The sequence below is a fragment of the Tenrec ecaudatus genome, chromosome 1 (assembly GCF_050624435.1).
Source record: "Tenrec ecaudatus isolate mTenEca1 chromosome 1, mTenEca1.hap1, whole genome shotgun sequence".
Taxonomy (NCBI): domain Eukaryota; kingdom Metazoa; phylum Chordata; class Mammalia; order Afrosoricida; family Tenrecidae; genus Tenrec; species Tenrec ecaudatus.
Genome location: NC_134530.1, coordinates 97,951,542 through 97,963,988, shown reverse-complemented (window position 1 = coordinate 97,963,988; position 12,447 = coordinate 97,951,542). Strand labels below are relative to the sequence as shown.

Genomic DNA, 12,447 nt, shown 5'->3' with positions numbered 1-12,447 from the left:
CAATAAGATCAGTGATAAAGAAACACACTTGATTTATACTCAAGAGACCAATTAGACCAGTTATTATATTTGTGTGGGTGTAGAAGTTGGCTGTGTGCACAGCTTCTTATATCATTCATCTGTCAGTTCTGTTTCTCTAGGACAAGTTTAAAACATTCACTGGATATTTAATGTGGGAAGTGTTGTATACACACTGTATTTGTCCAAGGAATGTCTCTGTAAAAGTTATTTACCTGCCAGTTATTGAACACCTACTCCTCTGCTTTCTGAACTTGCATTTATAAACATATAGCCAAATTAGATAGCCCCACAATCTAGTAAAGACATAGGAACCAGTAGATGTTAGAATTAAAAATGAGATAAGTTTGAAACAGAAATATTAGAGATAATGCTGTCTATGATGCAGGACGCCGTTACTGGAGAACATTGAAATACCGTGCACTGTCCAAAGAACAAACAAATCCGTCATGGAAGAAGGACAGTCAAGATGCTAATTTGAGGCAAGGATGAGTACGTCATCTCAAGTTCTTTGAGCGTATTGTCAGGAGAGACCCGTCCCTGGAGAAGGACGTTGTTCTTTGTAATGTAGTAAGGCAGCTAACCAGAGGAAGGCCTTCAACAACATGGACTGAGCACAGTGGCTGCCTCGATGGGCTCCAATATCAGAACAGCTGTGAGGATGGCACAGGACCTGGCAGTGTTTCCTTTTGCTGTGCCCTGAGTTGGTCACTGTGAGTTGGAACTGCCTCAGTGGCACCTAGCAGCAATAATAATTAGATATCAGATAAGGAGTCCTGGTGGCATCGTGAGTTATGTATTGGGCTGCTAATGAGAGTTTAGTAGTTCAAACTCATCTTCTTCTTCTTGGGAGAAAGATGAGGCTGTCACTTCCAATAAATATTTAACACCTCGGAAAATTTAGGGAGCAATTTAGGGTCTCTATAAGTCAGACTTGACCTGATGGCTGTTGGTAATATATAAGCTATAAAATATCACAGATCAAAGAGTAATTAATTCTGTCAAGAAAGTTTCCTTGATTTTTTAGAATGGAAAATTTAGTATTACCTGAAAATGAAACAGGGGTAGTCGGAGATATGATTGGAAACATAGATGAAATGTGTACATTAAATTGTATAGGTATCTTATGTATACAATAACTCATTCATATAAATTTTTAATATTAAATAGTATATTGAATTGTAGAGAGCAAATGAACAATCAGGATGACAGGTTGAAGAAGAACTGGTCATGGATTATAAAAGTGGGCTATGACATAGGCAACCAAGATCAGATTTAATCACAGAAAAATTGGTTTCATCAAATGGTCACACAAGCGATCCAAGTACATTTCATTCATATTGTATGTAATTTGACTTGTACTTGCATGAGCCCTATGTCACAACTAAGCTTTCTGAGTTCAACTTTTGAACATCACTTCCGCTGTGTCGCCTGATAACTTGCTTCTTTGCCACCAGGGCGATTCCAAGCTTGTCCGAGGTGATACCAGTGCTGTACTTATTTCTGCTCCCTGCTTTTATTCCCTTGACAGGTTCCCAAAGGATATATTATACTCCTTAAGTAACTGTCTAGATCTCAGCCGTAGAATTCAGTGAGAGCTATGTTCGGTCTGATTTTCTGACACAGCTGATGTGCTGAAATCTTCTGCTGTGTGTTACTTCTGGCAACGGCAGATGCACCATCATGTCCATCAAGTCTTCAGCGCTGGATGAACTTTGCATAATGGGTTTGCATCTCTTTTGCATAAATTCTTTTAGAAAGCAGGGATCATCAGCACAGCCCGAATCCCTCCAAGATAGTAGCAAGGACTTCTTTCCATGAATGCACACAGGCTATGCTTCTAAGAGGAAGAAGCCTAACTTGGAATTCACTTCCTGGCAACATAATAGGGCAAGATGGAAAAATGCTAGGAAATTCACCTTTTGGCAAGATGAAAGATGTCTACTGGGATGTTATTTTGATGCTCAGAATATCATATTTCTCAGGAGGTTTTACATTTTAATTGATCATGAACTTTTTCTTACCCTTTAAAAATGTGTTGATGTTCGTTTACTTGGAATGTATAATAAACCTACTTAAACTCAAGTGATGTGGTCCTTAGCCACCTCGAGATGCCTGAGAAGTCAGGCCAGGCAATTTGCTTCTGCTCGAAAAGCTACGGAGCACACACAGGGGCTCCAGGAGTCAGATCAACTTGAAAGCAACTAGCAGCAACATTATTTGCTGAAGTACAGAAATAACAATTCATGCAAACGTGTGACCCAAAAACTTATTCAAACCTTTTAGAAGAATAAAGTTAGACCTATTGACATAATTTAAGGTCTCTAAATCTGGTTGCTACTCTGTAAATGTGATCGGGTCCTCTTAGGACTGTGTTTCTGAGAAGCTTCTGAGGGGTAAGTCAAGTTGGTGCTGGAAGATATTTGTACCTTGTTTGCTCCCTTCAGAAAACAAAAACAAACACAAAATCTCTCCTTATTCAGAAGCTGCTGGCACTATGGAAACTTTCAGGCTTTTAACTTGAACTCTTGCCTAATAACATAGCAGGCAATAAATTTCTCAATCCTGTAAGTATTTATAACAATTACAAACTCTGCCACATCACTAAGCACTTCATGATATAAACAAAAATCTCACATCTATGGCAGAGAGTGCATTTCCACTTATATAGACCTACTGGACAGAGCCGAATTGTATTACAGAGTTTCTAAGGCTGTAAACATTTACAGAAACAGACTGCAACCTACATTGTATTCTGCAGAGCCAGGTGTGGGTTTGAACCACTTCCTTTTCAGTTAACAGTCAACCATTTTAATCATTTTGCCACCAGACTTCCTCTACATTACATAGTTTTTTTATAGTGTAGTGATTATTTATGAGTGTCAGTCATGGGCTCAGTGACACTAATCATCTCAGGGATCCCATAGACTTAAAATGGATAAATCACTAGATATTATCACTGTCACAATTGAACAGTGCTCCATGTCATATAAGGTCCATTCATTCATGAATTAATTCAATAAATATTTATTAATTTCCTCCAGTGTCTGTCCGAGGTCTGTTGTAGGCAACAGGGATGCACTGGTAAATAAGGCACACAGAATGTACCTTCAAAAGCAGAAACAATCTACAACATCACTGAGTGTATATTCTAGTTAGTGAATTCAGATAGAATACAAATGTATAATATATCAGTTTCTAATAAGTACCCTCCAAACTAAAACACAGGGTAAGGAGGAGAAGGCATGTTTCTAGTGGAGTGAATAATAACAAGTTTGGAACTATAAGGCTTGCAGTTTTAAACAGAACTTGAAGGAGAGCCATGCTGAAGACATACGTGAGCTGCTGGCTGCACAAGAGGGAGGACGGTACACATCTGGGGGAAATTTCCTGGCAGAGTGAATGGAATCAGGGTCACTGGGATGGCCCACAGTGCTCAACAAGGCCCCAGTGAGTAAGGGACACCATATGCTATGTGATGAAGAGCCTTTCAGGCAGTCTTTGAAAGCAAGATGAATCTTCATTTACTAATTAAGTCATGACTAATCCATATTTATCCCGTGTGAGCTTGGTTATCAATTCCCTAACAACATCCATTGTATTATACCCTCCTTTTAGGCACAATCTTCCAATACAATATACTGGAACACATTTGCTATTGCTTCTGGAATAACTTGTTTAATATGTATGCATCCACTAGGATGTACTCTTCATGAGGCCAGGGGACTGCGGTGTTTATGCCTGTCTTTTTAACACTGAGCAAGTTTTCTGAAATAAACACTGTCAGCCTCAAGTTTGACAGACTACATCGATGGTGGAAGTGTCATGGGTGATGTCTTCAGAATGTGCAGGCCTAATCCTTTTGCATGTTCAATGCCTTAGTCTAATAAAATGGGACGTGGAAAACATTTAGAAGGAAATGGGGATTTAATGAATCCATGAGGACATAGGCTGTTTACTGAATAGCTATGTACCTCTCCCACCAATCCTCAGGGGGAAACTTCAACTTCAATATCAACAGCAGCGTCATTATCAATAAGACAGTGGAGATAAAAATGTCTCCAGAAATACAGCAAATACTGGTGAGCTCCTTGTCATCTGCCATGAGACGTGTGGGGTGCATACATGACTCAAACAACCCAAAGTCCTGCTCTGAGAAATAAGGTACCTTCAGTTTTAGTGGTGAGAATGTGGAAACTAAGCACAGGACAGAGGGAGAGTATTGCACAGAGGGAGGACCATAGGACGGAGGAACTGCCAGGGCAGTTTTAGACATGGTGGCCGGCTCATCCTTTCTGAGGAGGTAACAGTTGAAGGGGTGGGGGAAGATAGAGCTTCTTATCTACGCAGAGAGAAATAATGCCTCAGTGCATCCAATACATTAACAACAGCTGAGAGATTGTTTGACTGATCACCTGTGATTTAAATTTCCAATAAAATTAAATTGCAGTTGTACAGTTAAATAAAGAACACAATTATATCACTCTAAAATATGTTTTCAGTTAAAAAACCCGTTATTTAGCAATGAGATCAGAGCCTTACCATTTTTACTGATGTCGAGTTCTTTAAGATTCACTAGACTAGCAATAGCGGTTGGCAGACTTGCAAGGTCATTATCAGGGATACTGAGTTTTCGTAGAGCTTGACAGTTGAACAATTGCTGTAATGGAGAGAAAATAATACTGAATTAGATGTCAGTTTGGTTAAATTCAATCACGTGTATCTTTGTAACTGAATGCATTTCAACATCTTTAGGGCAGGTTACAAAAGCTGCACGCTTCTCCATCACATTTTCAATTGCTTTCAGAATGGTTTCCCTTTCCATCACCACGTTTGCACCTTGGCTACGCAGATACCGAAATGGAGGTCCTCCCTCGCCAGCATTTTCTGATTCCTTCTGTGAGTAGTTAACATTCACTTTGCCACATAATTCTACTGACATCCACTCCAGCCCAACCACATTTCAGAATAACTTCTGAAGTCCTTCCTTTCTCTCCATCACACTGCCTCCATCATGATCTCAATTACCTACTTTTCTCCAACCAGTGTGTATTTCATAAAGTATTTTCATCTTAACAAGAAGGGTTGTTGATAAGACGTGCAAGAATTATAATGCATCTGAATACAGGAGCACACATTTCTTTAGTGTTGCTCCTGTTTTGCCACAAGTCCAAAGCATTAGACAAGAAAAAGACAAAAATTAAAATCCATGTTTGTTAACTCCAACGTGTTTAATAATCACTTGTGGTTAACAGTGCTTGTTTAAACTGTGAAGTTTTGATAGCGCAAATCCAATAGGCATGGATGCTAGGTTGGGGATGGGGGTCAAGAATCTGTATTTTTAATCAACAGTTCAATGTGCTCACTATTCTTATGGAGATATGCTAGTACTTTATTTAGAAGAACAATATATGGAAACTTTAGCTTTGTTCATCTTATTTAGGCAATTACAAGTTGGGAACAGCTGGTCTAGAAGTTTTGATTCATTTCTGGGTGGATTGTTTCAATGGGATCTTGTATTCTTGATATTTTAAATTTTGTATTGCTGGATTTTCACTGATGAAATGTCTCACATCCGTGACTCTGCAGCTGGCCCATTGGGCACTTAAGGACCACTGTTCTTACATGCAATTCACTATTTCCAGCAACAACAATGTAGCACATGGTTGTTATTTCTGAACTCATCAGCTTTTAAACAAAAGAAACAGAAAAAGATGGTGCTAGTTGTTACTTAGGTTGAAATATGCGATTTCTTGCATTTAGCTAGTCATTCTTGGCTCCTTACAAAGATTATTTTCAACACTTCATGTGGTGCTAGAATTAATTTTCAACATGCCCTACAGAAATGCTGCTATTTCTTTTTATAAAACCTCCAAAAAAGAACTTTGATGGATAATTTCCACTAACATTTACCGACACTCATAATAAAAGTTAATTTGGACACATCCTCGCCCAGTCCCTAGTACTCTTTTAGGCCTATAACATGCAGTCAAGTTAGGCAGAAATGCGTATACTTTAAAATAATCAACTTTCTTTTTCTTTTTTCCATTTTATTGGGAGCTCTTACAGATATTACAACAACCCATAGTTCAATCAGATCAGGCATGATTGTACCATTGCTGCCATCATCATTTTCAAAGCATTTTCTTTTTTCTTGCATGCCTGGATATCAGCTTCCTTTATCCCCGCTCTTCCCTCTTCCCCACTCTATGCCAAGGAAGCTTTGTTGTTATATCAAATGTTATTTTTATTATAGTTATTTTTTCTCCCTATCTTACACCAGCCAATGCATTTGTTCACCTACCATTCTGTTATTCTTTCCCCTCCAGTGGGGTTATATAGTCACCGTTGCAATAAGTTCTGCTTTCCCCCTTCCTCTCCCTCTTTCTGTACCCTCAGGGAATCATTACTCGGATTACTATTTTGAAGGGTTTATGTATCTTGGATTTCATGCATCGAAAGATCTGAATTATACAAATGAACATACCCAAGTCTAAAAGGATTAATGAGGTAACACTAAGACCATAATAGTAGGGGGACAAATATTAAAGATCCAGAGGCTAGATATGTGTCTCAAAGTGCTCTACCTCACCCTGGATATACCATGCTTTCCGTGTGGCCCTTCTGTAAGGGACTGTCCAATTATCTTACATGTGGTTTTCGTGTCTCCACTTTCTCTATGCTCCTTCACATCAATTTGGTTGCTTGTTTTTGAACTTCTGATACCCATTCCCAATGATCAATTTCTTATAGCAAAGTTTAGTTAGATTTGGTACATATTCTTTAATCTGGCAACTAAAATAATTTTCAGCATTGATTAGATTAATGATTTTCAAAACAGAGGAATTAAAAAAATAAATTTAAGTTTCATCGTCTCAACTAAGTTATCCATTGCTCTAGAAAATTAAATCCATTTCTAAATTCTTCATCAAGTTTAAATGAAACCACATAAGAGAAATGATTCAGAAATTGCTGAGCATTCTGTTCCACAGGAAATCTAACCTCTCTGTTGTGGAGCGCATGGGATTGTGAGTGAGACTGATGTGAATTTAGTCCTAATCTACTTGCTAGCTGTGTGATCTTAGGCAAGCAACCTAACATTCTTGCACCTTGGAGAAATAACATTAAGTATTTTCATGATTTGCATTCATATTAAATACATAAATAACATTAAGTTGGGAGGTTTGAATAAATTATTTCATCAATCTTAAATACCTCCTATTTTATATATCATTGTTACAATCATGAGTTGGGCCCTGCCTTATGGCAAACTCATGCACGCAAAACAAAACACCACCCAGTCTTGTGGTCTCCTCATGATCAGTTGTGGAATGGACCATTTTGAGGTCATACAGTTTTCATGAGCTGAATATTAGAATTAAGATACCCTGGTTGTCTTCCCTAGTTCATCTTAGTCTAGAAGCGCTACTGAAACCTGTGCATGCATCATAAACACAAAAGCCTCCAATGGTAGAAAGGTAACAAATGCATGTACACAGGGTTCAGTGGCTGGGAATGAAATCTAATATTGGACCACCAGAGCCTCATCTTTACATATAACCACCTTAATGTAGTTGGGGCTATAAGAACTGTTGCTATTTTTTTTCTTAGTGGTAATAAAAATGATGTGTCTTATAATCCATGGTTCTAGATGTGATAACTGAGATACTTTGAAAAATGTAAAACTGGACTTGGTGCATAGTTAAAGCTCAGCATTATAATAATAGTATTGTTCATTAATCATAATATTAACCACTATTAATATTATAATAGTGGTATACAGGAGTATATCTCTCTAATAATCTATGTATTGGGTTTATTTTCTTCCTAGTTAACGTCTTGTCAGGCAGGAGTCAGGCCGGATTCATCTTGATTTCATCTTGAGAAGGAGAACTGCATGAAGTGAGAGTGCTAGGTTCCAACTGCGAGTGGAATGTACTCAGCTGGAAGCTTCTGGGAGGTAAATAATCTTTGTGGAATTTAAATGTCTCAAATGGAAAAGAGAACTTCTGAATATGAGTCATGATTTCTATTAATTGGAGAGACAGTAAGATGATATTGTAATGCTTCTTTCACGCATAAAACTTTGAAAACAAAATAATGATGATAAAGTTGCTGTATCTTTTTAACACATTTTTTAAGGATCAAACTTAATTACTTGCTAATTAGAGTAAAATTGTGAATGGCACAGTTATCTTGTATTTCATTTCCTAATGGTACTTCACATTTCAAAAACAATAAAATTGTTTTGATACTTAAAATATTTGTGTATGCAAGAACACTTTGTTATAAAAATCTGGCATTCTGTGATGCTCGCCTCTATGAAGACCAAGTGGGTGCATAAGCAAATGTGGTGAAGAAAGCGGATGGTGCCAAGCTATCAAAAGATATAGCATCTGGAGTCTTAAAGGCTTGAAGGTAAACAAGCAGCAATCTAACTCAGAAGCAACAAAACCCACATGGAAGAAGCACACCAGCCTGTGAGATCATGAGGTGTCAATGGGATCAGGTATCAGGCGTCTCTAAGACCCAGAACAAAACCATACCCAAGGTGAACGGTGGGGTGTAGGCATGGAGAGGAGACCCAATGCCCATCTGTAGTCAATTGGACATCCCCTCACAGAGGGGTCACAGGGAAGAGATGAGCCAGTCAGGGTGGAGTATAGCATCAATGAAACACGCAACTTTCTTCTAGTTCTTTGGTACTTCCCTCACCCTACTATCATGCCCTCAATTCTACCTTACAAATCAGATTAAATCAGAGCCCACACTGCTACAGATGAAAACACGCAATATAGGGAATCCAGGATAGATAAACCCCTCAGGACCAACAAGGAGAGTAGAGATACCAGGAGGATTAGGGGGGGGAAAGGGAGAATCAATCACAAAGATCAACCTAGAACCTCCTCTCAGGGCGATGAATAAAGGAAAAGTGGGTGAGGGGTGACAGAGGACGATGTAAGATATGGAAATAATAATCTATAACTTATCAAGGGTTTGTGAGGGAGGGCAGGCAGGGGACGGAGGGGGAAGAATGGGGAGCTGATATCTAGGGTCAAATGGGAAGAGAATGCTTTGAAAATGATGATGCCAGCATGTGTGCAAATGTGCTTGTCACACTGGATCAATCTATGGATTGTAAGAAGAGATGTAAAAGCCCCCAATAAAAGTATTTTAAAAATTGTGTATGATAGTGCTCTTTGGTGGAATAAAGGAAGTTATTTAACTGTGACAGATATTGATTTAAGAATACCTTGGGCCTCTACTCAAGCACTCCATCAATGCACGAATACTTTCTTTTATTAAATTGGCACTCTATGATGCTCACCCTCCAGACACAACTGCTGAAGCCACAGCGGGTGAACAAGTAAATGTGGTGAAGAAAGCTGATGGTGTCCAGCTATCAAAAGAGATAGTGTCTGGGGTCTTCAAGGCCTGAAGATAAACAAGCGGCCATCTAGCTCAGAAGCAACAAAGCCCACATGGAAGAACAAACCAGCCTGTGTGATCACGTGGTTCTGAAGGGATCAGTTATCAGGCATCAAAGAACAAAAAAACATATCATTGACTGCACACCTCCATGATACGATCACCAAAGACAAACGGGTGCATAAGTAAATGTGGCGAAGAAAGCTGATGGTGCCCGGCTATTGAAAGAGATAGTGTCTGGGTCTCAAAGGCTTGAAGGTGAACAAGCGGCCATCTAGCTCAGAAGCAACAAAGCCCACATGGAAGAAGCACACCAGCCTGTGCGATCACGAAGTGCCAAAGGGACCAGGTATAAGGCATCATGCAAGAAAAAAAAAAAGAATATGTGTATGTGTGCCTATCTATCTATCTATCTATCTATCTATCTATCTATCTATCTCTATCTCTATCTCTATATATACCATAGTGAATGAAGGGGGAAGTGCAGAGTGGAGACCCAAGGCCCATTTGTCGGCCACTGGAGATCCCCTCATAGAGGGGTTTAGGAGAGGAGATGGGTCAGTCAGGGTGCGATGTAGTACCGATGAAGAACACAGTTTTCCCCCAGATCCTGGATGCTTTCTCCCCCCAACTACCATGATCCAAATTCTACCTTACAGGACTGGATAGGGCAGAGGTTGTACACTGGTGCATATGGGAGCTGCAGGCACAGGGAAACCAGAGTGGATGATACCTTCAGGACAAGGGGTGTGATGGTCGATGCTGGGAGACAGGAGGGTGAGTGGGTTGGAAAGGGGGAACTGATTACAAGGAGATGGATGGCAGAGAAGGGGGGGAAGGGAGATGCCGGATAGGGCAAGATATGACAAAATAACAATCTATAAATTATCAAGGGCTCATGAGGGAGTGGGGAGCGGGGACAGAGGGAAAAAAAAGAGGACCTGATGCAAAGGGTTTAAGTGGAGAGCAAATGCTTTGAAAATGATTAGGGCAAAGAATGTTACGGATGTGCTTTATACAATTGATGTATGTATATGTATGGATTGTGGTAAGAGTTGTATGAGCCCCTAATAAAATGTAAAAAAGAAAAAGGACTAATAATGAGAATAGAGATACCAGGAGGGTAAAGGGAAAGTAGGGTAGAAAGGGGGAACTGGTCACAATGATCTACATATAAGCCCTCCCTGGGGGAAGGACAGCAGAAGAGTGGGTGAAGGGAGACATAGGACAGGGTAAGATATGGAAAAAAACTATCAAGGGTTCAGGAGGAAGGGGTTCCCAAGAGGGAGGGGGAAAATGAGAAGCTGCTAGCAAGGGCTCAAATAGAAAGAAAATATTTTAAGAATGATGATGGCAACAAACATACAAATGTGCTTGACAAAATGGATGTATGTAAGGATTGTAATAAAAGTTCTATGAGCCCCCAATAAAATGATCTTTTAAAAAAAGAATAGTAGTATTCCATTCAAATTACTGACCCCAGAAAAGTAAATATTTAGAACTGTAACCCAAGTCGTGTTCACTTTGAGAGCTGACACACAAAAAAATGTAAACCAGTAGTTCTCAACCTTACTAATGCTGCGACCCTTTAAAACAGTTCCTCATGTTATGATGATGTCCAACCATAATATTTATTTCCGTTACTACTTCATAGCTATAATTTTGCTACTGTTTTGAATTAGGCAACCTCTGTGAAAGGATTGTTCAACCCCCAAAGGGGTTGTGACCCACAGATTGAGACACTGAGGTTATTGTTTAATGTAAAAACATGTTTGGTGCTAGGATGTATATTCTGTAAGATATCATTTCATAAATTAATTCATGGAAAACTATTTATTGTTACTTTATAGACACTAGGCACTATGAAAGAGCAAAGGACATAAATTGAATAAGACAGAATAATCTCAGTTGCTTGCATGTTAATGCTCATGCAGTAAATTAAATGCAGTGTGGAAAAACAATACAAACAAAATAAAGCACAAACAAACGATGTTGTGGCAAACCTCTGGTGTAGTGAAAACACCTAGTGGGTGATCAGTACCAGATTTGGCTGGTGATGGTTGTTTGGGTGAATTCATGAAACTATTCTTAGCAGAAGCAATGGAAAGTGAATCACCAAAGAGTAAGCACAAATTAACCAGGTGAAAGCAAAAGAACAGATAATTCACTGTTTTAGTAGCATTTAACCTCTCACTAAACAAACTCACTGCCACTGAGTCATTTGTACTCACCGTGACCCCGCAAATCAGAGTAGATTTTCCCCTGGGAGTCCGAGACTAACACGCTTTGTGGGAATGAAACACTCTCATCCTTCTCTTGAAGAATAGCTGGTGATTTTGAAGAACTGACCTTGTGGCCAGCAGGCCAATGCCTAAGCTGGACCGTTCCCAAGGCTCTGTAGCACATACCGATATTCCCACTGAAGAAAATGATGTGTGACTCAAACTCGTTTTAGACATTTCCTTGCTAGCAGACGGAGAATTGAATCTTCGTCTCAATGTCCCATCTACTCCTTCAATATGCATTTTAAAATTATATATATTCATGTTTATCTCTAGTGCTAAACACAGATAATAACATATGTTGAGGGACATATATAATATATATCATATAATAAAATATATATCACCATAACATATATCTACTCTGTTCAGTACTAGAGATAAGCAAATAAAAAAACACTTTTATTTAGAAGTGTGGTGGACTAAGAATTTAAATAACTTGCTGGTGCAGCAAAACCACACACACACACACACATCCTTTATTGCATACACAGTATCTTTTATTTCATGATTGACTCTTGCTGTAAATTAAGGAAACTCAGCAAATGCCAGATTGAGAAGAAAAATTGAGAAAGAAAGAGAGAGACAGGGGAGAGGAAAGCTTGAAGGAAGACTATTAGGAATGAGGAAAGGAAAGGGAACAAAGGGAAGACAGACAGAGGGAAAAAGGAAAGGACAGAGAAAAGGAACAAGAAATATGGCCAGGGAAAGGAAAAGA

The 12,447-nt window shown here is 39.1% G+C and overlaps 1 protein-coding gene across 2 annotated transcripts in view; it reads right to left on the bottom strand.

Annotated features, from left to right (window-relative positions):
- LRRC7 (leucine rich repeat containing 7) overlaps positions 1-12,447 on the bottom strand; it is a 480,765-nt gene that overhangs the window by 326,377 nt on the left and 141,941 nt on the right. For both annotated transcript variants that reach the window (XM_075540042.1, XM_075540036.1), the window contains exon 3: positions 4,561-4,678. In XM_075540042.1, coding sequence (XP_075396157.1) covers positions 4,561-4,678 — 118 coding nt within the window. The remainder of the gene's footprint in view (positions 1-4,560; positions 4,679-12,447) is intronic.